This window comes from Gavia stellata, chromosome 1, assembly GCF_030936135.1.
Source record: "Gavia stellata isolate bGavSte3 chromosome 1, bGavSte3.hap2, whole genome shotgun sequence".
Classification (NCBI taxonomy): domain Eukaryota; kingdom Metazoa; phylum Chordata; class Aves; order Gaviiformes; family Gaviidae; genus Gavia; species Gavia stellata.
In genome coordinates, this window is record NC_082594.1 from 32,954,375 (window position 1) to 32,981,966 (window position 27,592).

Here is a 27,592-nt window from a genome sequence, read left to right on the forward strand (position 1 = left end):
TACAGCTGAAATGCAGATAGGTCAATAAACTAGCTTTGTGTCCATCCATCTGTCTTCCCCACTCAAATGCCTGTTTGCTCTCTCTTCCTCCCTGTGCTCTGAAGAGGAGTGAAAATACTGCTGTATTGTTTGGAGCTCACACAGAGTGCCGCTGTCTTTAAAAAATCCTCATGCTTGCAGTGACCAAATCAGTTGTGGCTGTGGAAAGATGGGTGTAAGCTGGCTTTCTGTTTTTAATCACTGCACTGTTTAAGCCATCTCTAGCTACCATAGTGGTTAAACCAAGGGCTGCTGGTGCTACACTGAACTGCAGTGCTCCTGGCAGGGGAATCTGCATGGTGGAGAGGCTTTTGTGCATGGCTGCAAAACGCAGGACAACACAGTTCAGGGCTGTATGAGATGTTTTGGAACGAGCTACCCTAGTATTGCCACCTTAGCCCTTTCCAGTGGGGTAAGCCGAGCCACATAAAGATCTTGGCTAACATAACTTTTACTTCTGGTACCTTAGGCTAAAACTGCTTCTCTAGTACACTGTATTTGGAACGTGAACTAAGGAGAGAGTCATCATAGGCTGGATGGTTTTGCTTACGTATGTGGAGAAGAGAGATTGAGAGTCTGAAACGTCAGATTTTTTTTTTTTCCTTTTTTTCATCGTAGGACAGTGATGTCATGGCATTGGGTAATAAATCAAAGTGCTGGTCTGCCAAGGGAAATTACAGGGCTTTGGCAGCTGCTCCCTGTAGATTTAGTTTCTTAATCCTTCCCTTCCTATATTTCTCTCTTTCCAGAAAAATCTGGCTTTTCCAGAAATGCTCTTTCTTTTTTTCAGATGTTGTATTAAATGTACCAAAAAAATAACATCTGCTGTTACCTTTCTTTTGGGTATTTTTAGCCCATAATTCCTTTATCCTCTTCACTCCCTGATGCAGTTCCTGACCCTTCTTTCTCTAATGCCTTGTTCTCCTTGCTGTTTTCTCTGACCGCTTTTTCTCCCTGTTCCTTTCCTGCTTCCACTTGCCTTTTTACTTCTTTTCTTCTCATTGGTACATCTTTTTATAGTTCACTGATGTGTTTTTCTAGTTTCCAAATCTGTAGTTAGATGGTTTTCCTATGATTCTGTTATTTAATATTTAATTTAATGATAAATACATTTCTCAGTCTCGTTAATAATAGCGTATATAAAAATAATCTCTCTTCCTCTGTGATATGCAGTAATACTCTTCCAAACCTCTATTTTGGTCTCCCAGATAACCTCCATAGCTTTTACTTACCTGATTAGAGCAATTAATTTCAAGAAAACGACTGAGAATTACCGGTTATGGAACTGAAGTAACAATTTCTGGTTTAAAAGAGGGGCATTTCAGCACATCTGCAATGTAGTCACATTCTGTGCTCCTTACTGATAATGGAAGAAACGCAAATATAGTCAGAAGGCCTCTGAAGGAAAGGCTTTGTCAGAAGCAGCTAATTTCAGAATTGCTTGCTGTTGTTACATAGCCAGATAAGAAAATTGAAGGTTGTGACGTTCAGTCTTTTCTGAAATAAACATTGCTGAACACATTCAATTTAGAAGAATACCAAAATAGATACAGGGTAAAAGCTGTGCAAGAGTTAAGTGTTTACAGTAAAAATAAATATAGGATTAATGCTATCTTCCAATGCCTGCTAAAGAAACTAATGCTTGATGTTAGGGTATTGTTGACACTTGAACTAATGTGGCATCGTCATTCATGGTGGGCCACTGATGGGTTTCATTACAGGAAAAAAACCTTGTAGTACCAGTGGCTCAAAATGGCAAGGTATTTAGTTTGCTACCTGCGGTGTTATTTTGTTGCTGCTGTTTTCCTATCAGACCTCTCTAAGCTTGTATGTGTTCACAGAAATCAGCATATTTGAGTAGGTTTCACAGCACCATGAAAGTTACTTGTATGAGAACAGATTATATGCAAAATACTTGTCAGACCCTGAAGTTTCAGTTTCAGCAGCAAGTTACACCCTTCTTCCTTCTGCATGTCCAGTGCCTGTGTTGCGCTGCTTGTGAGAGTTCCTGCTGCAGTACCTCCCGTTCTGGTGGTCCAGGAGCCAAATGCTCAGGCCTCGTGCAGTGGCCTTGCCATTGGTAGCAATGGGTTCCTGGAGGGCTTTATTCTGATTTAAACATTAGAGAATAATTTTTCAGCTAGATCTTGCCTCACAGAGTGTCTGGCTTAAATGAAGAAGAGAGTCAATGAAGAAGAGAGTCAGGATGGCAAAGTATTGCTCCCTCCATGGGAAAATGTTGGGCGTGGCAGAGAAACGTGGTCTCTCTGGTCTCTGCGGCTTGCTTTGGAGCATTGAAGGTCATGTTACAACTGCTGTGCTCACGATACCAAAAGGGTATGAATTTGTGCTTGTGTAGTGTCTCAGAGGTGATGCTGCATTGTTCTACTATTTGCCTGTTTTTAAAGACAGGTTGACCTCCTAACAATAAGATGCTAGCCTCACAGAGCCCGAAGCTTTTTGGGCCTGAACTTGAGTGCTTGAGTGCAGGCTGCTCTCTGGAATCTGAAAGAAAGGAAAAATTTGGGAGAAGAGAGCTGTGGAGTTAAAATTTTTTCCGATCTTGATAATGGTTAGAACTACATTGTTGTAAATCATTAACTTACTTATTTAATAAGGCTGTCACCAAATACCTAAGGAATGTCAGCTGTAATTTAGTCTTGTGAAGTTCCTGTATTACTGAGAAGTTTCTGGTATCCAGGAATAGCTGTAACTGGTACTTGTTAGCCCACATCTAGGGATGCATCTCAGTTTGGAGGTTTGGGCAGGATGCAGATTGTTCTGTGAAGGTTTTGGATGGCCCTTGTCAAGAGGAAGGCTTCTGAGTCCTGCTTTGTGCTGTGTTTTTCTGTTGAAATTAATTTACCCTTAACCATGAGGCTCCATTTCATGGATTATATGACTTGCAACTTTGTAGTAGTCTCAAGTTCTCTTGCATGCATAGGTTAAAAAAAAAAAACAACACAACCAAACACATGTGGGGGGGGGGGTCCTTCCCCTCCAATCCAGCTGAATGTCCATAAGTCCTTCATTACTAATTTTGTATTCAGCTGATGTAACATGCAAAATAAATTGACAGTCCCTTGCAGCAGAAAATGCTGAGCTCCTGTTATTGTGCTGTGTCAGTCCATGTTAATCAGGCTCCTTGTTAATCAGAGGTTCTACTGGTTTGGATTTCACAGGTGCTACAGCAAAGGAAAGGAGCACTTGCTTCAGACTAGGCTAATGTAGCATAACCAGGGTAAAGAGATGCCTTACTTGTAGAAGATACAATAGACTTGTCTCCTGTAGGCTTAATCTGATTTTACTGATCTCCACAATATAAAAAGCAGTAACCAGTAAATATTCTAATTGGCAATACATATTCAGTACCAATGCTCTTAATTACTTCTTCCCCCGCAAGATATTTTACTCAGGTTTTTTTAACATGTTTCTTTGTCCCGATACTAACATAGTTCCACAGCTTTAATACGCTTTGAGGACATTCATTCTTCTGTATGATTAAATGCTAGAAGTTCAGTGACTTCCAGTTAGTGGAATGTAAAGCAGTCACTTGCAGATGGCTCACTGTGGTTCTTGGAGAAGACTGACTCCCTGTAGCAGCTCCTTCATGCTTATGGTGGCTTCCAAGTGTTCCTAACGTGTTCTTAAATCAGGTCTGCTCTAGAGATTCAAATTCATACCTCTTTAGCAGCCAGGGTGGTTGATGCTTCATATTTGGTAGTTTGAAAACTCTCTTCCCTGGGTAATTAACTCAGAATTAACCAACAAGAGTTTAACAAAGTCTCGGAACTATGTGATGTGAGTAATTTCTTTAAAAGAAAACAACTGGACCAGTTCTTGGAAGAAAATTCTCCTGAGTTATTAAACATTGAGTTATCCCTTCCTGTGTAGGAACTCCTCAAGCTGCTGGTTGCTGACAAGCAGGAGGAAAGTTGCGTTTATCTGCCTGCCAAAACCAAAAATGGGTTCTCCCCCAGGCCTCTGCCTTTGGCCATGCCTAGAGGTGACTCCTGGGCTAGATGGGTGTTTCAGACCCAGTAAGATCTTTCCTGTACATGTTTCTTGATCTCTCACACAGGGAGGATTTGGTTTTTTTGGCAGTATATGTAGTGGTACCAAGATGAAAATAAAAATAAGTGTAAAAACAGGCTGATTTTGTGCAATTGTAATGCTTATCTTTGTGTAACTGAAAGCCTTACCTTTGTATCACTTGGTGATGGCTATGAAGGTTGTAAAGAATATTCCTCAGGTGCTCAATTAAGGATGTTAATAGCTAAAGGCACTTTTTTGAGTTGCTTAATGATGGACTGTAATAAAGCTATCTTCTCGAACTGTACTTCATTACATCTGTTCAAAATATGAGGATAGCAAAGGTATAGCAGTGATTTCTGCTGCAAGCATTTGGGAATGAGATACTTCCCAACTTGGCATCCACGCACTTGTCTTTCACTTCAGTGCTTTGGTTTTCATTATGGTGCAGATGTCTTTGTACAGCTGCTTGTGCTTTTTACTGTTTCTTGTCAGTTTTATTTCCTTTGGTAATCCAGCATGCCTTGCTTCACTGAGTTCTAATGAATATTTTCTGAAGTCAGATTTGGGGTTTGTGTGCTGCTGTCGCTGACTAGCAGCCTTGCAAAACGCTTTGTGCCAAAGTACCCAATAAAGGTTGATTTAAGATGGGAGGCAAAGTGTTAAAAAAAACATAAGTTATGATGTAAATGGTATCTGGGGCATCTGTAACAATAAGCACTGCAACTTCACAGAATCAGAAGCACTAAGGTTGGAAAAGACCTGTAAGATCATCAAGTCCAACCATCAACTAACACCACTGTGCCCATTAAACCATGTCCCACAATGCCTTGTCCACACGTTCCTATTGTTTGCTCTTTTTGAACCCGTTAAGTAGTAGTCTCGGAGACTGTGCTGTAATCAGAAAAGTAACTTAGAAATTCAGAGTAGCCTGGTGGCTTATATTAATCTCTGATCACTATTTTAGTAATTTTTTAACCCCTGAATATCTTAAGGATTGCATGGTTTTAACTTTGAGACTTCCAGAAGAGCTTGAATGTTTGTCTGGTGTATTTTCTGTTTTGTCAAACACTCATATGCACATCAGAATTTTAAATTTATTCATAGTTTGTTGCATCACATCAAAATTGACATTGTTACCACAGGGCTTTTTATGTCTGTAGTCTAAAGGTTGGCTTGTGCTTTATTTTCTGCTTTTTCCTATGGTAAAGTCTGGATTTTTCAAGCTGACTCTGAAGTCCTCTATAGTACGTGGAAAATGAACCTGCTAAATGTTTACCCCATGAAGGTATGACAGCGAACTCAGTGATGTGTGACATGTTCAGGAATTCGTGCTCAAGTGCTGCACTTCATTCAGACTGACATAAACAGTAAATTCTGTTGGCTGAATGCCAGATTCATTCACTTACCAGGTTAAATCTAAACTTGGGCGGATGGTGTTTTTCTTTTAAAGCAAAACTGTCAAAGAGTACTGCAAGTTAAGTATCTTGAAATACCCTCTCTCCTTCCCTTTGGGCATAAGAGCTGTGGGGGGCAACCTAGGTACCCTGATGCTATCATGCATGAAATCTTGCTGTTTTTTGTTTCATTAAATGCTAAAACTTACCCATATCTGACATCCTAGTGTACCCACAATGATAATTCATCTGTGCGCAATCTGTCACTTTATATAACAGCCAGAATGGTTCAGGACAAAGGAAGGAAAGCATAGCTCGGTGCTGAATTCTTGAATGTGACAGGAGAAGAAAGAAGATCGTTGTACTTTCGGCATTTTTCGGTTGCAGCTGGAGGCTATTTTTCAAAGCAGTAAAAACGTTCCATTGCTTAGTTAATCCAGTTGACTTACAATTTCTTTGTGGTTTCTATTACTTGTAAGTTGTTGACCTACACATAACTGAGCAATACTTTTAATTACTTGAATGCATTGTAACCAGATTTGGCAAATTTATGGGAATGCTTATGAGAAGAATCATGGTTATTGGAATATCTGCCTCTGAAGCAGTTATGTTTTAACATTTAATTTGATTTCACTCTGGTAACTGACAAAGCAAATCGTTTGCTGTTTTTCATGAAGGTGATAAATGGAACTGGTAAGACTTCTCTGGGGCACAAAACCCCCAAATAAAAAAGTGGTAAGTTGAAATTATGTGCTTTTAGATCAGTGGTATAGAAACCATTTTACTTGGCATAACTGGAGAATCAGCATCAAATGAAGCCTGTGAGTGTTGCCTTATTGTAAAGTCATCACCAGAATTGGGGCTGATGCGTGAGGAAGGGTGATTAGTGTTACCAGAGATGGAGCTACCCATGGCTTTTCTTCATGGGCCCAGCAGTGTACTTGATTCTCTGCAGAATGAAGCAGCTGCATATAATCAGTAGTCCTGCATCATACATGCATCTATATGTGTGTATATATATTTGCCTTTCATTTTCAAACTGACTCTGACACAACTTTTTAATATGCAAAGCAAACTACAAGGATTTTGGTGTAAGCTCATGAGGATGCTGGAAAGATAACTTTTTACAGTATCTTTTTATTTGTGTGTGGGCATGCGTTGATAGTACAGCTGGTTATCTATCATTCATAAATTATATTCAGTGCTTAGATTTGTGTGTCTCAAGAAATTGATTTTTTTTCCGTATGTCATCTAACATTTAATGATCCCTTTGACTATAAAGGAAACCTGGATTTGAGTCAGAGCAGCGCTGGAGCTGAGTGATGTATTGGTCAGACGTGCACAACTTAACTGGACCTTGTTTTTAACTGTCTTGACATAGCCCCTAGCGTGATGGAGCTCCTGTTCAGAGGGCATCTTGGAATAGGAAAGGAGAGAGCAAAGACTGTTCACGGGAAAGGTTAATGTCACTGCTTTCGTCCTTTTCCTACCCCAGTGTGCTTCAATGTGTATTCATTGTTTTAGGCATCTTGGAAAACACCTGTGACCAGTGCATGTACTGTATACACAACAGTTATGGAGAAAGATTGTCTTCCTAGCTGATTTCAACTGTGCAGCTTTACAGAGGGGAATACAGGCAATAGAGATGGCAAGAAGGATGTTAAAGAGGGTTCGGAGAAGGGAAGCTTAAAATCTGAAGCCGTCGATCTGCTGGTGCAGTTCTGTGGGATACAGACTCACCTGAGCCTGACTGCCACATGTCAGCCATGTAGTTTATAGAATGGCCAAGGGAGGTTGTAGGATATGTGATATATAAGATAATGTTACCAGCAGGATTCATTAGGGATTATTATTGTACTAAGTCTCTGACTATGAAAGGATATGGAAGGATGACACTCAGATTACAATTTTTGTCTTGGTTCAGCTTTCTGGAATTGGTTTTGAGCATTTCTCTGGTCAGGTTGTTGCTTCGGCTCTTTAAAATAAGCAAGACTCTTTGCTATAAGTAATCTTTCATCTTGAATATTGATGTTACTCAATACTGAGTCAAATTTTCTCATTTTAATAGTTGTTGATTGCTATAATTGTTGATCTTTTTGTTCCTAGCTTATTGTTCCTTGAAAGCCTGTTGGAAGTCTTCCTTCTACAAACCATTCCCCCCTCCTTTTATATGTGGTTGTACCATGTTACTCTCCACTTGAAGCTTTCAAGAGTAGTTCCGCGTTCAGAGCAAGCATCCTTCTCTTAGGGCCTTTATACCTGTCTGCCTCTTCTCCAAGGACCAAGATCCTGGAGTACAACTGCTCTACCATCTTAGTGGTCCCACCTCCATGGCTTTTTGGTGGGAGTGAAGGAGAACGCTCAAATGAGCCATGCCTGTTACCTGTTTCCGTGCTGTGCTGGGGGAGATGACTTGATGTAATCAGAGAAACATTTATTGTAAAGTGTAACTTGTCTGCTTCAATCTCCGTAGTGTGCTTTAAAAGGAACGTGATGCTCTGTCCTTACAAGCCAGGTGTACCAGGCTCTGGGAAGACCATTTAGAAATATTCTGCACTGCTTCATAGTTAGTAGCTCTGAGGCCCAGTTTAAATTATCTGAATTCCCTCTTGGCTCTGAGAATGGGGAACTATAATCCCACCACACCCCTCATATGACCCCAGTAAAAAAAAAAATTACTGTGATACTTCTTTTTGTTTGCTTCCTTTCTATCTCCTAACCAAAACACTCCCTTTGTGTGATGTTAGACTTGTTGATTCTAATAAGTAGGATTGGTTTTACCCCTCCTTCCCCCAAGCCAGACTTTTCTTTTTATCATGTAATATCTGCTTCTCTTGCCATCAGTTGCCTCTTCAGTGCCTTGGCAAGGTACAGCAGAAATGCAGCTAAATAGTAGATGGCCATGCTCTTGGCCAACTTGTTTGGCCCTTCTGTTTTGTTTCTTTCCTGTATAGTCTTACAAGGCAAATCTACTTGAGGAAACACACCTGACGTTGCTTTAGCAGTCAGTGGGAAGTCCAAGTAACATCTGCTAGGTTTGATTTCTAGTTTTGTCTCTGCATTTTTGTGGTCTCGGTCTGATGGAAAAGTGTAACATCAATACCCATGCTCTCTTGTTTGGTGGGGGTTCCTGCATACATGCTGCAAGTAGCTGGCTATTCCCATGGTGAGGGGTTACCTCTGGCTCTTCAGCTTGTGTGTAGACTGGGAAGGTGGATCTTGTTCACTTCTCTACAGTGTACTGTGGGCAGTCGACTTTTGTTCGCGCTGAAAAGCATTCATCGTGATAGAGGAAGGAATATGTTTACCTTGAAGCAATGTTGGATAATGGTACCTTTGCAAGTAGGCTTGTGGTTACATAGTATAGGTATACTACAATGCGCCAAAAATTCCTTACGGAGATCTGTGTTTCTGTGAGGAAGAATATGCAATATTTGATTGAATTTTGGAGTGATGCATGATGAGTTATCTTTATCTGGTCTGCAGAAGACTCTAATCAGATCAATGTCTAACTCTCGTGACTGGTTCTTGTAATAATAGTAGTCAGGGATAAGATGTGCCTGTGTAAAATATTTTTTTGGCAAACCCAGTGCTGTTGATTCTGTGTTTAATTACAGTTGCCACTAAGCACTGAAACTTTGATTTGAGAAATAGTACAACTCAGCTGCCTTTCTCTAAGCAGAATTAGCTACCTGTAGTGATTAACACATGCTTTACAAAAAGTGGGAGCAGGCTGAATCAGCTTGAGAGTTGGCGAATTTGGCACTGCTGAAAGAAGATGCGTTTGTTTGAGATTTGAAAACCTAATCGTGAAGATTTTAATCTCTCTTGATGCTTTATGTAAGAGCACCATGTGATCTCAGGATCTGTAGTGTCACTACTGTTCGCCCTTCTTGTTTTTGTTGATCGTGACCAACCACTATTAAACTCGGCAAACTTTGAATAGAAGCAAGTCGATAATCTTTAACGGGTGAAGCTTTGTGGTTCCTGAAAATGCTGCGGAGTTCAGGACCCATGGTTAATAATGGAATACTAATGCTAATCTTAAGGCTGCTGAGGACTGACCCTCTGTCTGGGGGAAACTAATCAGCAGGTACTAAATAGATACATCAATGAAAGTGACACTTCTCCAGAAACAAGGCTCTGACCAAATAACCATGAAAGTGTTATTCTTGGAACTGGAACAACATTTGAAGAGGTATTTATAAAATTTTTAATTTTTACATGCTTGAAACTTGTCTTCCTCTTTTTTTAATGGTTTCTTAAACTATTTTGTGAGCAAGTACTTAAAAACGCTACTTCTAAACCAAGGTGCTTGGTACTTGTTAAAACTGTTTCAAGCTAGGAATATCATGCTGCCTGAGTACTGTGTCACGCAGAGTGGTTTACTTATTCATTGAAAATCTACATGTCTTGAAATATCTTTACTGCAATATTTAAAATAATCCATATTATAAAATGTTTGCCATTACAGTACTTTTCTTTCCTCTTCTCAAAAACATGTTATTCCAATTATTCCAAATGTTAAGTGATGTAATACTATACCAAAAATTATAATTTTAACATGATTTGAAACTTATTATCAAACAAGTTCATATTAATTAAAATATTTTTCATACATAGCATATACTATCTTCTGTCTTGAAACATTTAAAGAAAAGTTTTTAGTTAATCATTTTGTTAAATGTTTGGAGAGGCAGTGAAATATACAGCTTAGTCTTCTGCAAGTCACATTTATTAACCCCCTTTTCCATATAAGCAGTGAAATATGAAATGCATGGCTTTGATCTGGTTCCTTTCTAGAGTTTAAAAGTAATACCAAGTAACTTGGTGAATGGGAAGAATTATTTTACTGAGTTAAAAATATATGACAGTGGGGGGAAAAAAAAATGCCCTGAGTCTTCATGTTGCAGTGTTGTTGCTCGGTGTACAGAAGGCAAATACCCTTCTGTGGGAGGGAGCACCGAATGTGTTCTTTGCAACTTCTGATCTCTGAACTGGTGCTTTTGTTATGCCACACCCTTAAAATCCAAAAACCTTGCTCTTATCACATAAATTTCGACAAATACCAATTAATACATTTCACTTGATATTCTTGTCATGTTATGTTTGTGGCATTGCCTGTGGAGAATAGCTTTCCTCTGTGAATGGTGCCTCTTTAAAGAATATAACTTTATATGTTGGAAAACTTTTTTTAAAAACTAATTTTTAATTTGTTCAGCAATTGACAGTTCCTGAAAACATGCTTGGACTTTCAAACGAATGTTAAAAATTATACTAAATTGATTCATCTAAATGCCTAAGGAACCAGTGTAATGGAAATCTTTTATAATAGCAATTGAAATATAGTGACAACAGGTATGTTATGCTTGAGCACTGTGTGTATACAGCGATGACCTGTGTCATTAAATATTGCTGAACAAGAGAGGTAGTATTGAGAAGATTGTTTCCTACCACGAACCAATCTATTCCAAAATGTATAATAAAAAATGTGTGGTGGAGTAGATGTGTGATTTTCTTCAACCTTTTTGCATTATTAAGAGGTTTTGCTATAACTGACTTTTACTGATACACATAGCAGCATGATGTAGCACCTCTAGTTATAAACCAAAATCTGCATCTGTTAACACTATACAGAAAATTTGGATTACTTCTCCTGTATTCTTATTCAGCAAGCTACTTCCTGTTTACTTCTCATATGCTTTTCTTTCCTCTTGTTTCTCTTGCAGAGACAGTGGTTTTGCTCTAGTTGATTTTCTGTGAATTAAGGCTGGCTGACTGTCACCTAACCATAAATTGCAAATGAAGGAGAAACTTCAGCCTCTCTTGCAGCTGTTCTTGGCTAATGTTGCATATGGTTATATTTTCTTTCCAAAACTGACCAACTGAATTCGTGGGCCAAATCCAAAGAAGCATTTGGTTTTCTCTGGGTTAGACAAAGAATCTCTTTTGAGAGAGAGTGAAGTTCTGTGCAGCTCTCTGGAGGAAAGAAGGGTGGTTCCCAGGTTAGGCATCTTACTTTAAAGCTTTCAGGATACTGACACAGTTGGTGGATCTTTTCCCACTTGCAGTCCTTGGTCAAGGGCTGTTTACAGCACACTGAGAAGAGCTTTTACTCTTAATAAAATTAAATACGCTTTCATTTTAAGTTTGGCTGCCAGAATGAAGTCCAAGATCTAGAGTTCAGGCACTGGAGCTCTGCCAAAGTGCTTTGGAAAAGTGATCCCTAATGTCTTTGTGCTACTGGGGAGCTGTCTAGCACTAGGCAGCTGGAAATGGTGATTATAAGGGTGTACAGGAGCTGCTTCTCTCGTGGTGCAGACCACAGACAGGTGGCTGTGTCCGCTTGAGATCGGGTGTATATCAGTACCTCTCCATATTCATACTGAATGAACGATGTTGCGGCATCCTCCATACTTCTTTTTGAAACTTTGTTGGAAATGCTGATGATGTGAGGGGGGGGGTGTGTGTGTGTGTGTGTGTGACACCAAGTCAGAAGATGCTTCACTCTGATTATGGCATCAGTTATAAGAAGGGAGTGCTGGGTGTACCTGCTGACTCTTGGGATGGTTAAGGTGGGCTGTAGTTGGTTAAAATACATGAACAATACTGAAGGCAGGGACAAAAACTTCTGTGTCTTGTGCTATTGTATTTAGGTCATCCCTATCTGAACTTCAGTAACTTCAGTTTGTTTAGAGCGTACCTTAATGAAGGGCATCTAGTCTCTATCTGATGATACCAAGGGCTAGTCACTGTTTTTAAAAGGCAGGCTTTAGTTATGAGCTAGTCCTTCTTACTGTTTTTAAAAGGCAGGCTTTAATTAATCGTAAGATAAATACTAAATAGATGCACTCTAGTATGAAAAATGAAACCAATAATCTGACAGCCCCTGAAACCTGGTATTTTCTCTATTTAAAGGTAGTTGTTCACTCTAGTTAAATCAGGTCTTGGTCCTTCCAAGGATTTCAAGGATCCTTTCAAGTATCTTGACATCTTTCAGTCTATCAGTATAAGTAAATTCCCCCAACCGCAATCTCTGAATGTTCAATGGTTCTTTTCTACCCATTTCAGTTTATCAACAGCTTGTTTTAAAATGCTGAGTTCTTCAGAAATGGGGCTGAAAAGCAGGTTTGGGCAAACTAATTCAAGGCAGGAGCCTATCTCATTTGTGCCAGTGCTACCTGGTGACTCAAACATTCACTTACAAATATTTTTGTTTATAGCTGTCATGATTGCTTGCACTTGAACTGCTGATTGATGTTACTGTCTACCTGCCCAGAGCCTCTAGCAACTAGTAGTCGCCAGGAAGAGTCCGAGGGGAATTCCCCTGTTCAGTACCTCGTGTGGGAGCAGGCAGTGCCTCCCCAGATGGGAAGCTGCCTAAGGTGGTTTTTGTAAGAGGTGACTTATCCTCTGTGCTTGGTGGGACGCTGCAGTAGTGGTTCCCTGGCTCCACTGCTGAAGCTGGAAGAGGGGTTTTATATCCTGTGTTGCAGCAGGGTTTTTCTCTCTTCCCTATGACTTGACAGCAGTGTGGCAGCTCACTGCATTGATGCTGTAGGACAGTGGCCACTGGGCATCTGGGCTAACACCCTGTGTGAGAATGAGGAAGCGTACCTGGGAGCTATTTTGGACTCCCATGCGTTACTAAGTGGGTTACTCATCTCAGACTTCTGATACTGGAGTTGGTTGGGTTTTGTTTTTGTGGGGGTTTTGTTTTGTTTTGAGCTTTTTTTTTTAAACCGCAAAGGTTCAAGGTGTCATCTTAGCGACAGTGGTTTCTGGTGGATGATGTAATTGTTTTCAAGAAGTGTTGGGTGCCTGACACAGTATATACATGAGCTCAGACCTTGTTTTGTACAAAAGACTCTTGGAACAGGTAATGAAACATATTTTAGGTGGATACCCACCAGAAAACAGGTATCAGCAGTATTAGGGAGTGGACAGGACTGCTTCATAAACGGGGTGCCACTCATAAATTTAGCCATCTCTGCATAAAGACGATTACCCAGATATTGAATAGGTATGAAATAATATGCTATAATCTTTCCTTCGCAAGTTATGTATTAAAAGATTAAGAGTGTATCTTCTCCTGTTTGCAGAACATCTGACTCAGCAGTGGCTAAATGTCAGTGGTGTCTGCTCCACGTGGCCACCACGGATCCAATAGTCTTGAGGTACTTGCTGTTTATAAGTTAGAAGAGGCAGTCCTGTAGAAAATGAGGGTTTTCTACTGCCTGGGGTCCCTTTAGAGGAGCAGTAGGGTACTGAGGAAGGTTGAATCCCACTTGAAGGAGAACCAGGACTTCAGAATATATAGGCCTTCTGTAGATGTCGTGGACCTATGCCAGCTGTTTGCAGTCTCTGGCCTAGAAGGTGCTCCAGGGACATGTTCAAAATATGCTGAGCCAGCACATCTGTGTTCTGACTGTTCTCTTTGGTTTGCAGTGTGGCAAGATTACAAGAACGAAGTGTTGTGCTAAAGTGGGTAATACATCTCTAAAGCCATAAGGCACAGTCAGGTCATATTAAAATACCTATTTATTTGTCTTTAGGTAACTTCTAAAGTTAAGCACACCTCGTTTCATAGTTTTATGTACTTTCGCAGGTATCTTGCATTCTATTTCAAACCAGTATTGCTTTACAGTTTCTTCAGCAAGGAAAGCGTAAATGTTTTTTTACGTGGAGATCCTCTGTTGGGATTTCTGCGATCGTGAGTCAGCAGGATTTGTGTCTCTGAAGTCACTGAAGCTATGCCTGGATTAAGAAGCTTGAGAGTACTTTCCCAGTCCAGTGTTTAGCTGTACCTGTTTCTCAATGCTGTACTGAGTTAAAAGCTTGGGTGTACATCAGATTCCTCTCATATCCTTATTTCCACAGGAAGGGGGGGAAAAAAAAACCCCACAGGCTCGGCAGGAAATCATCCAGCAAATGTCCAATGTGGTGGTTGATAAAGGGAAGCGAGACTTTGGGATACACCACACTGTGCAATAAATCTGGTAAATCAGGTCACATTCTTGCACGTTTCTGGAAATTTCCCCCATGATTCCTGAATGGGTGGAGGTACATTGAGTTTGATTTCTATAAATGAAAGCTTCCATTCAGGTATAAAAATACCTTTAAATACATGAGAGTGATTTCAGCCTGTTAAAGTGCACTTCTGTTTGGATAGAACATCAGGTCTTGAATTTTCTCTAAGTTTTCTAGGAAGTCACTGAAAGATGATAAACTGTGGGTTCAGCCACAACTGAAGTAGAGTGTTTTGACCACTCAGAAATTAGGAAATATGGTATTACAAATTTTTGTACTATACATGCATTAGCGCAGGGGGAGTTAATCTGAAAGCCATTCACCTACTTGTTCATTGGTATTACTAGTACTTTTGAAGCCTTTTGCTAGTGATTGCAAAGAGATTAAAATTGTAGGAGTGTAAATGGACAATGGGATAGAGGTCTGTCATCTTGGCCTCTTTGCGAGGAGGGAAAGTGGCATTGAATTCTCACCTTGTTGTCTTTATTCTACTACATGTGTAATCGAGTTGCAGTATTGAGGGGTTATTATTGTTTAACAGAATGGCCTTAAAAATGGTTCTGCACAACAGGGTGATAACGAGTGATCTGCCACTCAGATGAGTGTCAAAAGTCAAGCAGTGGGTGGACCTTCATCCTCATTCATGACAGATTGGATTCCACATCCTTGGTGCTCCATTCCTGCAGTCTTACCTTATGTTTTGTTTCCGTACTTTTCTCCTTTGATCATCATTGACTGTTTTTGATAATTTCTGTAGAAGCTGGAGTAGGGGACTTCATTCCAAAGTTCCTGAAGACCATAGGACAATGCTGGTTAATTGCAGGGGGTTTGGCTTTGTTCCTAGCACCTTTCAGTTGGCTTCTAGTGTGATACACTTCTGTGGGAAATACAAGCTTAATTTCAAGTGTTGAATCAAACGGTGGCCATTAAAGGGAAAATGATGTTCAGTGAGAAGTGTAGGCCATCTGTTATGCCATATAAATAATTTCTTAATAAGTGTGACTAAATTATTAACTGATCCAAGCTTTTCAATACAGTTTCAAGGGGAACAATTAGAAAAAGGGGAGGAGGTGGGAAAAGAGGAAGGAAGGGATTAAGTGGTTTAAAAAAAAAAGAGGCATAATGGGCGTAGGCTTTACCGGGGGCTGGGGACAGGGGAAACGGAGGGACTTACGGTCCTCCATCCCCCCCTTCCACCGTTAGCACCAGTCAGTAAGATGTAGTACTCCTACTTCATGTGACTTGGTGTGACTTTCCTGCAGCCTTAAGGAAATAGAACATATTAAGACTTTAAAAAATAATTAAAGATGATCCTTCTCAGTTACAGGTTAAATTGTCTGGTTTTTAATTTGATGACTAAATCACACTGTGTGCTATCAAGGTAGGGTGGGGCAGGTGGGTGTTAGCCACTGTCCCGAAGTTCTTCCTGGGTTGTTGGCCCCCTGGGTCAGAGATGCTGTTTAATGTAGAGAACTTCAGCTTTCCAAATGCTCGTTGTGTCACTGTGCCAAACCACTTCCTATACTTGCTATGTTTCTTTTGTTAAGCTTGGTGTAAGTTGAAATGCTCCAGTGACTGTCTTTCGTCCACTCTTCATTTAGTTTTCGAGTACATGGTTGACAAAATATGTTGCTGCCCATTTAGAACAAGTGGGATTAAATGCTAATGTAAGTGGTTTTTACTCTGAGGTGTTCTCCTTGGCTTTGAGAAAAGCATTGCACATGAAAGTTATGCATAAGACCAGGGAAATGAGCGCTCTTTTTATGAGTCAAATCTAAAATTATTTAAACCAAATTTCCCAGAAAGGAGAAATAAATTTCAGCTCCATGCTTTGGGTAGTGAAATTCAACAGTTGTAACATTTTATCACTCTTCTACATATGCTGCTTTATGGCATTAAATGTTTTTTCTCCCCTTCCATCCTGGGGACAGTGATAGCGTGCAGAGTGACATTGTGTGCCGCTTTCTGGAGGAAAGAAAATCAATTCCCAGCTCAGATGTCTCACTTAAAACTTCCAGGATGCTAACGCGGTTGGTGGATCTTTTCCCACTTGCAGTCCTTGGTCAAGGGCAGTTTATGGGATACTGAGGAGGGCTTTCACTTTTAATGAAGTTAAATATTTTACACGTACTCCTTTGAAGCTTGAATATGAAATTAGGGAGGCCTGTGATTCCCAAACTAGATGTTACTGCAAATGTATAACTCTTTAAATTCAGGTGGTGTAGCGTCTGGATGCAATTTCAGGTTTTGAGTTGTGATAGACCTCACTTGACTCTGTAAGGAGACTTTGAATCTCAGTGGATGTGCACGGAACAGCAGGGTCCTTCATCCCAACCACATTGCTAGATGGTCATCTACGGATGATCTCAGGAAAGGGGATACCACACGTCCTTCTCCAAGCATCAAAATTGCTATAAGATGGCTCATATTTCCTTGAATATTTCTCTATGACCAGTGAAGAGTGGATTATCTCTGTGTTTGTCTATAGCCAGGTACTTGACACAGACCTTATGTTTTATTTTTTCAGCATTAAAATTGGTAGAACCATTATAATTCTCATTAAAAACAACTGGGGTTGACTTAGCAATTAGTTGCCTGTAAAAGAAAGAGGTTATCCTCAAAGGAGCCAGTGAGAACCACTCCTTGTTTGTCTTTTGATCTTACATGGTTATCTCCTTGCTTTTAAATGCAGCCTTCTGTCTCCTGTGCAGAGCACACAGCGTGATACTTCTGTGTATGCGTTGCGATTAGAGATACTGTCAGGTTATTTCCAGAACCCCAGTAGGGTGTATGTATTCTTTCCGCTGAATATTTATTTAGTTATGCTTGCACATCTGGAAAAAAAAAAAAAAAAAGATTTACTAATGTAGTACTTTGTTTTACTAGCATCTTGCATAGCTTTCCCTTTTATCTTTTTTTCATAGAACTAAAAGCCAGTTCCTAGCAAACCAAATTATAGATGCAAATAACTTTACTATGGGGGAGGAAAAGCACACATTTAGGAAAACTGATAGAGTAATATCTGGTAGCAAGAGATTCTTCAATTTAGCAGAGGTGTGTAAATTGAAATCTGCAGAATTCAAACTAGAAATAAAATACCTGTTAGCCTTTGGAGCTGAGCAGTAAGTTCTCAATTACTTGGTTTCTTTAAATCAAGATCCTAGCTACAAGTCTGGGGCTGGAAAAGGAAGTTGGCTGAGATGCTGTGATCTTTATTTAGACTATCTGAATGTGGTGCTGTTTTGTCTTTAATCTGTAAAAAAAAAAAAAAAAAAATTATGACAGTGTGTGGGAAAAAATTCATTGGGTAGCTTCTCCAGCCTATCTTGTACCTTTACTGAGATGAAGAAAAAAATCATGGCCTATTGAAATAAATAATCCTTTAGTCCTTGATGTCAGCTGCAGCCAAAGTTTCCTCTTTAGATTATTAGCTTGGAGCAATTTTGTCTAAGTTTTCGTACTGGGGGGGTTCCTGTCAATGCATAAATAGTTTTGAATTTATGAATTTTAAGGCAGAATAGTATTTTGCCATGTATTGACCATTTGAAATGAAATGTAAAGTCAGATGTCATGTAGAATCTAATTACTGTAGTCATTTCTTGAGTAACTAACAAATTTTTTTTTTAACGTCTTCAGTACTTCTTTTTTGTAGTTGAAAACTGTAGTTCAAGTCCACAGGATCTGAGCCTGTCTATAGTGGATGATGAAAGTGTGCTGTGGCAGAAATCGCTGTTTTCTAATATGTTTTCTAGTGTGGTGTCTTTGCAACATAGTCAAAAGATGAGATTTATTTTAAGTTCAGGAGATGCTTGTCTAGGGCTTTTAATGTTGGCTTCTGAAGGGAGCATACATTGACAAGGTACTTGAAAGATAAATTTTTTAAGTGAAAGAATTTTTTTAACACGTACAGAGAAATATGCCAAACCAGACTTGCATAGAGACAAAATGATTCTATGCTGCAGCTTACCTCATTATGTGCTTAAGATGAAAAGCACTTTTTTCAAATGCTTAGGGTGATTAAATTGAGACAAGAGGAAATTACTTAGTGGGAGAAACAATGTTTAAGAACTGAAACACTACAAAAGGTGGAGCGTGCGAAAGTCTTTGACTACCATATATGTTTCAACTGAAGCAGTTAATTTGTTTGAGGATCAAAGATGCTGGTGAAGTACTTGTTTAGCACTATGTTGTATTCTGCCCTGCTCGTTTCTCAGTAACCCATCTTGTGTCTTTTTCTATTACTTTATGCAGTTTGTGAACACCTGGGATGCTCCATAGATGTGGAGGCTTCCAAAGTGTGTGATCCTCCATGTGAGGGGACTCTCAACAAATGTCCCTCGTCGTGTATCCAACAGGGGCATGAATCAGTCCAGCCTGGTGCAGACCCAGAGTGGCTTTGCACAGATAAGGAATTCTGCAGCCTTTCTCACCTCTGCTCCCAGGAATGTAAAATTGTAAGCTTTTGCAGGAGGAGTTGATGTCTAATACCGTGTAGTATCTGTTGATGAGGTGTTGAAGAGATGGTTAGAAGGTTTTGAGTAACATGTTAGTCAACTTGACTCCCTTCTAGTGCTGTAAGGGAGGGTGGGTGAGTCAAAACAACAGAATTGAGTGAAGTGCATGTTGAATGTCATGGTGGAAGAGGCAGGAGGGGAGATAAATTGATGAGCAAGCAAGGGGAAAGGGAGTTCGGAGGGTATTTTGCTTTAGATCGTCTATAGGTTGTTTTATTTAATAAATAATATATATTTAAACAGGCAACAGCAAAACCTCAACCTTTAAATATAGTGTTCAGTCTCTGTCCCTGTCGGGCAGATGATGGGGTGTTGAGGTGAGAACATCAGAGACTAGTGGTGCTCTACCCCCCACCTCCCCAGTTTTGGGTATGAAAGTAGTACATGTCGTGTTTTTTATTTCCTAGACGATCTGCAAGCTCAGAGCTTTCTCAGCCATAAAGGGAGACTTACGGTTTGCCTTTTTATAGGGTGGGCAGAGCAGAACGTGCATATTAATATGCAGTCCTACTTACACAGCTGACAGCTTTCTGTTGAATCACAACTCAGCTTGTAGGCATCTAAAAATAAATTAAGGAATTTGCTAAAAGCCCACTGAAGTTAATGGAAGATGGTTAATGAGTTCAGTGGGAATTGGATTTAGGATCGTATCTGTATGTCATCTTCATGAAGATATACTAATACAGATTAGAAGAAGGCAATGTTATTTATTGTTAATTTAGTCTAAGAATCGTATCATTTTTCTGTCGTAAGTGGAATGATGGCATTCAATAATTATCATTATGGTGGCACCAGCAATCATCCTGGAATGCATCCAGGATTTTATTTTTACATGCACAAATGAAAATACATACAGATGTTTGCTGTCTGTCCTGCAACAGCAAAGCAGGCATTTCAAGGGTGTGTCTGTTCAGGCATGTGAGTTTGCTATCTTAAGCGAGTTATTTTATAAGGACCTAGTTAGCAGAGATAGGACTTCCCGCTTTTTACACCTAATCTGCCCTTTTCTGATTAAGAGCTTCAGGGGACCGAGATTGCCCCCGAGCTTGTGTCCAGCTGCAATTTCATTAACTCTAATGTCCTGCGTAACTGCCATGACGAGGAGTCATTTGAGACATTACTGATTTTCAAGCCCAACCCTTCATAAAACATTAATTTAATCAAGTCTAGGACAGAAGTTGATACAGATTCCGGTACAGATGTTGTGCTTTTGGAGCTGTTTATTAAGTGGCTCGCTTGATCACTGAATACGATGAGTATCATCGTGGGTAGCAAGTAACCTCTGCAAAGAAAGTGGTTAGTTGAAGTGTACATACAACGTATGGTTACTGGTGTTTGTCTGTCAGGAGGTGGGAAGCTGGAGCTTGATGCCTGTGTTTTAATGTGTTACTTCTAATTTACTTGCTATTGAATTTGCAAGTCAATACAGGCAAAGGTGTTTGGTTTTCTTAAAAACTTCCTTTAATTTTCAGCTTGTTAGGTGCTATCCTGTGCAACTTCCCTAGGTGCCTGAAGGGCGAGATGAGAGCTGTACCCTTGTGGGACGTGCATCGTATGTGCTACCGGGAAATCAGCAATGAGGAACTCCTGTTCTTAAATGTGACCTCTCCCGTGAATAGGATTAGTTTGTACTACTCTGCTGGCATTATTGAATGAAAGAATAGTAGGCTAGGACAGCATAAATAAACTAAGAAGGATGATGCAGATACGCAAATGCTATATTTAGCTTTAAGATGATTATTCCATGCTGCCTGGCTTTCCTGCTTCTCAGGGAGCAACACCTGTGACACATGTGTGACTTCTAGTTTGGGAGAAGTGTGCTATAGAGAATGAAGAGGCTTTTGACTTTATTTTTGTGCCTTTAAGTCACGTAATGCCTGATGAAAGTGCAGGTCTAGAAAATAGTGTTCTCAGAGGTTGGCTGTTTCTTGTGGCAGTGTGTTGCGGTAGTCCTGTTCAGCCTTGGGTCTCCTTCTGCACTGCTGCTGGCAGAGAGGATGGCCTGGGCTGGCAGTGACTGTGGTGGTTGTGTGCCATGGCACGCGAGAGCATAACGTTTGTTGAGAAATACACCACAGTTGGGTGGGAGAATAATTTTTCCTATATTATTAATGCATGTGCTGCAACTTCTAAGGCCGTAAGTGCTGTACGGTACGATCTAAAAAGGAGTGAGTAGAGTATCATCAGGCTTGTTAGAAATCTGCAGGTTTGTGCTGTGTGCGCTTTTTGTGGATGATCTGTTGGTTGAGTATTTTTTTTGGTAAATGTTTTTACGGGCTAATAAGGCCTTTGTGAGGGATAAAGAGGGATCGTTGCAGCTTTAGCAGATCCGTAGGAGACTGAAACAGTTTCATCCGCAGCGTGCATCAGTACGTCTGTGTGCGTCCTGCTTTCGCCGCCTTTGGCGGGCGAAGCGGGCAGAGCTGCCGCGTACGGACTTCGTTCTCCGCGGCTGAAGTGTGCCGCGCCGGGGGCAGCGCGCGAACCTCCGGGCAGAGGCGGTGTGGCACGGGCAGGTGGATCTCGCCCGGGGGGGGCGGGCGGCCGTGGGAGCCGGCGCTAACCACTGCCCCGCGGGGCCCGGCCCGGGCGGCGCTGCCGGGTGCCAATAGGTGGCGGTGTCGGCGCGGCAACGGGCGGCCCCTCGGCGGCGCGGCCCGCGCTCCCGCCGGCGGCGGCTGGCAGCCCGCCGGGCCGCGCTGGGCTTCCCCGCCGCTCCCCAGCGCCTTTAATTATTACGACTTTTTGTTTAATTCCCCCTCCATTCTTGCGGGTGGGACTCGGCAAAGTCAGCCGCGCTCCGGCACCCCGCGTGTCAGGGTTTCCTGGGTGCGGGGGGCAGACTCTGCCCCCCCACACACACACACGCGCGCGTGCGGGGCCGTCCCGCGTGGGCGCTGCGGGGCGGGCAGGGCGCTGCCGGCCCGGGGGGCTGCGCGGCGGGGGGAGCGCTGCTAATGAGATGCGACGGAGCGGGGGGCGGGGCCCTGGCGGCGGCGCAGCCAATGGGCGGCGGCGGCGCCGCATAAATTATGGGGGGGGCCGGGATGGCCAGGTTTTGTGCGGCGCGGCGGAGCGCTGACCTCGGAGCTGGCCGAGCGCAGCCCCGCGCCCCGCAGGGTCCCGCCGCCGCCCGGCGGAGCTGCGCTGCCGCCCGACGCTCGCACACACGCACACGTCCGGAGAGAGGGAGACCTGATTTCTCCGGGGAGCGTTTCTGGCCGCGATCGCATGAATGCCCAATGTTGTAGACCAGTGGCAATGGATCTAGGAGTTTATCAACTAAGACACTTCTCCATCTCTTTCTTATCGTCCTTGCTGGGCACCGACAACTCATCCCTGAGGCTCGACAGTAGGTAAATAAGTGTTGTGTCCGAGGGTCTCGGCCGGCGCGGTGGTAGCGGGGCAGGTGAACGCCGGGCTGGCTCCTTTGTCCGGGGGAGCCGCAGCAGCGGCACCGGGCGCCCGCCTCGCCTCGCCTCCCCTCCCGGAGGGGCTGCCGTCCCCGGCGCGGAGCGCTTCTGCCGCAGCCTGCAATTAAGCTCCATCTTTGTGGTCCGCTGGGGGGAAAGTGTCGGGATATCTGATCCGGCTGCGGGCGGGGGGTTCGGAGCGGCTTCACAGGTTGCTTTGCTGCATTGGAGCATCCCGGTGAGGCGGCGGCGGCGGCGGCAGGGCAGCGTGAGGATGACTTTCTCAGCCAACTGGCTACCAATGCCCGCGTCTCTTGTCTCTTAAATAATTCAGCCGCTGCTAATGTTGTATGTTTCCCCCCCCCTCTTTCTTTCTCTCTTGCAGCTCCTCTGGTGCAAGCGTGGTAGCTATCGACAACAAAATCGAGCAAGCGATGGTACGTACCGACTGGGGCATAAAACCTTGTTGGTGTTTAAAGCGGTAAACAATATGGGGATGCGGCGGGCGATGGTTAACCCGTGCGCGGACGCGTTTTCATAGCGGGGCCGGGGAGGGAGGGGGAGGCACGGGCTTGGTTTTGGGGGCTTTTTTTGGGTGGTTGTTCTATTGATCAAAGGCTTCCTGCGGGGAGGAACGCTCACGTTTCTCTATCGATGCCGGGGAGGGAATGACGGCATCGCTTTCGGCTCCTGCCTCCCCGAACGATTGATCCCGGCGCCGTGCGGCGGGGGAGGGGCGATGCTGGGGCGGAAAGCGGCATTTGTTTGGGGGTTTTGACCCCCTTAAGGGGGGGTGGTGGTGGTGTTTTGGGGTGCTTTTCATTTTATTTTTTTGAACTCCTCCAAGCGCATCGCGCTCCGGGCCACCCCCGCCAAACGGGCGCAGCCCCCGCGGGCTGCAGCCGGGCACCCTCCGCCGCTCTGCCTTTCTCGCGGCGGCCGGCACGGGCGTCGCGGTACCCGGGGCCGGCGGCTCCCCCTCGGGGGCCGCCGCCGGGCCGGCCCCCGCCCTGCCCCCGGCGCGGTCCCGCCGCGCCGCGCCTGGGGCCCGGCCGCCCTTTGTTACTGGAGCGGTGCCTGGAGCCGTTCTCACGGGAGCCTCTGCCGACTGTTGCTAGGCAAACTCCGAGCCTTTAACTCCCGGCTATAAATAACTCGGCCGCTCATTGGCCGGGGCGCGCTCTGACGTCACCCGCGGCCGCGCACGGCCGGCGGGAGGGAGGGAAATGCGGCAACCTGCGCTGAGAACTGGCTGCAGCCGGTGCGCGGGGGGCGGGGCCTGGCGGCGGGGCGGGGCCGGGCTCCGGGGGCGGGGCCCGCCGCCCGCCCCGGGGCCGCACGTGTGCGGCGGGGCCGGAGGCAGCGGGTTGTGAGCCCTCCCCGGTCCCCGGCTGGGGTCGCCGAGCCCTGGCACGTCTTGGCCGCTGCGAACGAGAGCTTTGTCCGGCCCGACGCCCTCCGCTGAAGCGCTGCTGGCCGTGGGGCTGGCCCCGCGGGCACGAGCAGAGTGCTCGTGGCCCTCGCTGGGATGCCCTTCTGCGCCCGAGCAGAGCTGGGTTTGCACCAGCTCTCTGCGAAGGTGGATTTGATGCGTCTCCAGCTGAGCTGGGTGGGAGCCCGGGCCTGGCGTTGGGCTGCTTTCCTAACGCGCACACATTCTTCTGCGTTTCAGGATCTGGTAAAGAGTCACTTGATGTATGCGGTAAGGGAGGAAGTGGAGGTCCTCAAAGAGCAAATCAAAGAGCTGATAGAGAAGAACTCCCAGCTGGAGCAAGAAAACACTCTGCTAAAAACACTCGCCAGCCCGGAGCAGCTTGCCCAGTTCCAAGCACAGCTGCAGACTGGTTCCCCGCCTTCCTCTTCCCAGTCACAAGGGACAACACAGCAGCCTGCTCAGCCGGCATCACAGGGGTCAGGGCCTTCAGCATAGTTCAAGATGTCATTGCCATCGTGATCGCTGGCCTCTGGACTGCCCAGAGCAAGGAGGACTAGCGGGAATCCGCCACAGCCACCCTTCGTCCATTTCAATGCACAGTGCAACCCAGACTGAGGACTCCGTGCCCTGCACACATCAGGAGAGGCTTCTCCCCCCGTATTATGCACTCATCTGTCTCTCTCTTCCCCCCTCCCCCCTTTGGCTTGAAGGAGTCTTTGTTCTTAGGTTGATCGAATAAAATAAACTTCTTCCAGAGAATTAGCACAAGTACACTGGGGACTTGAGCAGCTTCTGCAAGTGGCTAAGAAACGAAGCTGCATGCCTGAATTTTTTTGGTTTGTTTTTAAATCTTCCACTCATCCAGTGACATAACTGATACAAGTGCTTTTCGAGCTTGGAAATATGAAGAAATAGACTGGAGTAGAAAGCGATGGCTCAATCCCCCATAGTGCACTGGGGTTCCAAAGTGAGGTCTGGTGCATAGGATCTTAAGAGGAAGAGGGAGAAAGGTAAATTCAAGTGTTTAACACTTAATTGTCACCTGAAACCTTAAGTGCAAATATTTGCACCGTTTTCTGAAGCAGTGGACAGGTGCATAAAGCTGTATTATATATAGAAAGCAGGTAGGTGACGTACAGTTGGGTCATAGGATAATTACAATGAAGGTTATTTGCCTACTGTATATTTGTGTATTTAGTGTAATTACTTTGTAAAATAGAAAACTGTAACTATTTAGGTTGTACAGATTGAAGTTTAGTTGTTTCATTGGCTGATCTCAAGAAGTTTGGAAAGTTGTTTTTTTTTAATGCTACATAAATAAGAATGCACCTACGCAACTGTTCAGAATTTGGCAGATTTATGCTGTTTGTGTAACTTCTGAAGTTCCCTGGCTGCTGATTATCTTGAAGTAAATCTTTGTTCATTGTAGTTTGGTTCAAGACAGGAAAAACCACTCCAAAAATTATCAAACCCTGCTAGCAAAGAATTAAAAAAAAAAAAAAATTGGATTTCCCATATGGATTTTTTGCATATGATCTGTATAGTAGTATGCATATGTTTTTGTGCATGTTCTCTAAACAGTTGTAACACGTCAATGTATTTAACTGTTGCACTTGTCAACTTTCAATAAAGCATACAATGTTGATAAATCACTGTTTGTATATTGTACTGATGTTAACTGCAATCACTTTCAACATGTTGCAATGCAGTTTTACATGAGCAGTGAGGTCAGGAAGCATAGGTCTGGGTGTGAGATCCTGTCTGTCAGCTTCAGAGCTTTCTCAAAAGTTTCAACTAAAAATTCAGCTCGTGCTTTCCACAATTTCTTAAAAACGCAGCGAGTGTGAAGTCATAAGAAGGAGGGAGGAGTAGGGGCCTGACTCAGAGCAAATGTCCGTGTTTTGGTCCAATACTACGTAGTCAGGACTGTTGGGTGCCTTCTGTACATCTAATAGTAGATAATCAGGAGCACAGACTTCTGCTGTATGATCAGCCGTAAACGTATAAATCTCATGCAACAGTTGCTCCCTAGTGGCAGACTGCACCCGTGCCTGGGCACGAGTCATCCTGTGCTGGCAGCGGCTCCAGCACCCTCAATTTGGGGTGACAAAGGCAGCGGGCATTACAGCTTCCCCAGCAGGTCAGCTCTAATGCCGCCTTCTCTTGAAAACTTCTAGTGATGAGATCAGGCTGAAATCTCAATGTCCCAAGAATTTCTCACTTTCACCTCCACAGATCTTACCTTGATTATTTCATAATTTTTTTTTGTGAGTTGAAATCGTGTAGACTTGTATTAGTTCTGCCTTGTGAAAGTGTTGAGGAGAATTTCCAGTCCTATGCGAAGATAAAATTGTTTCCCTTCAGTTTGAAAAAATACTTTTTTCCTCTTTAGTCATGATAATTAAAATAGAACTGAGTCAAAACCTACAAATTTTTAGGTGAAATACTATAGCTGTGGTGTGATAGCCTGCAGCTTGGGGAGCAAAGGAATTAGCAGCTTTACAGTGGATTCTGTTTACTGGTGTTAAGGATGTGAATCTTGGATAGTTACAGTATTCACAATTAATGGGATAAAATGGTCAGTCCTTTTGAGGAGTAGTAGGACAGTACTTTGACTGTGAAAGCAGTGTCCTAAATTTTGAATACAAGGAATTAATCTGACTTAAAATGTAAGAGTTAATGACAAAGTTTTTTATATGGTCTTGTATGACTGCTTACTCCGTATAATGAAAATCAGGAGGTACCATTCTTGTGGAACTTTATTATTGAGAATAGTCAGGTGTAGCAGAGGGAACAAGAAGGCTGAGGATTCAAAGGCAGGACAGATCAGCTTGTCTGATTTGTAGCTAAATTCTTGCATTTGGGTACTCATCATGCAGCAGTTCAGGCACTGTTTAGCTGTATCAGCGCAAGCGGTTGCGTTATCTTTATTGAGATTAGTGTATCAAAGAGCGTGCATGAGTGTGTCTCTGTGGGAGTGAGGACTTGAGTTTGTAGTTTGTGTTCTTGAGATTTCAATATATAATTTAACAGTGTCCTTAATAAGGAAATGCCAGAGAGAAATGTGAGATGCTTTTTTTTGATGGATTAAGCTAAAATTAGAAATTGATGATAGCCTTTGTGGCAGAACAGCACTTGAATTATCTGGCTCTGACAAAAGGAATGCTAATTTTGGTGCTTTTTAAATGGCTTAATTGTCTCCAGTTGCCTTTATATTCTGAATGTCTCTTTAGCACTTCCAGGCCATAATATTGAGTATATAAAAAAAGTCCATTTTAACATGCAGATAAGCTTTTCCACCAACTTCACTGACCAAAATTTGCAAAGAATTATTTTTTGTTTAAAAAAGAAATTGACCTCTGAGTTTTTCTTTTACTTTGCTTAAAGAACAGCCTGAACATATTCTAAATCTAAGATTTTTTTTTTTTTTAACTGTTCTTTAATACAGTATCTGGAAGTCTGAAGGTTTTTGGTTAGGTAATACATTGACAATTTTAGTACACTGTGCTTCAGTGTTCATCATTTAGTCTTAGGTACCGAATAGTTTTAAAACTATGGAGCCACTCTTTGGAGCTGTTTATTAATTGCTAAAGTTCGGCAGAACAATTATTTTGTTGCTGAGATGATTTTAGCAATAGCTCTGTCAAAACTGCAGCCTCTCCATGAAATGGATTCAAATTGACTAAAATCGCCCTTGAGACCCAAACAAAGAGTAGATGTTTCAGTCGGTTG

The 27,592-nt window shown here is 42.9% G+C and overlaps 1 protein-coding gene across 3 annotated transcripts in view; it reads left to right on the top strand.

Annotated features, from left to right (window-relative positions):
• Nucleotides 1-25,504, top strand: part of TSC22D1 (TSC22 domain family member 1) — a 96,350-nt gene extending 70,846 nt beyond the window's left edge. For 2 of the 3 annotated variants that reach the window (XM_059819539.1, XM_059819530.1), the window contains 2 exons: nucleotides 22,811-22,862; nucleotides 24,098-25,504. In XM_059819539.1, the coding sequence (XP_059675522.1) occupies nucleotides 22,811-22,862; nucleotides 24,098-24,355 (310 nt within the window). In that variant the 3' untranslated portion in view covers nucleotides 24,356-25,504. Of the gene's footprint in view, nucleotides 1-22,136; nucleotides 22,369-22,810; nucleotides 22,863-24,097 lie in introns of those variants that run through there. The other variant, XM_059819546.1, reaches the window with a different exon arrangement.
• Nucleotides 25,505-27,592: the final 2,088 nt, after the last annotated feature.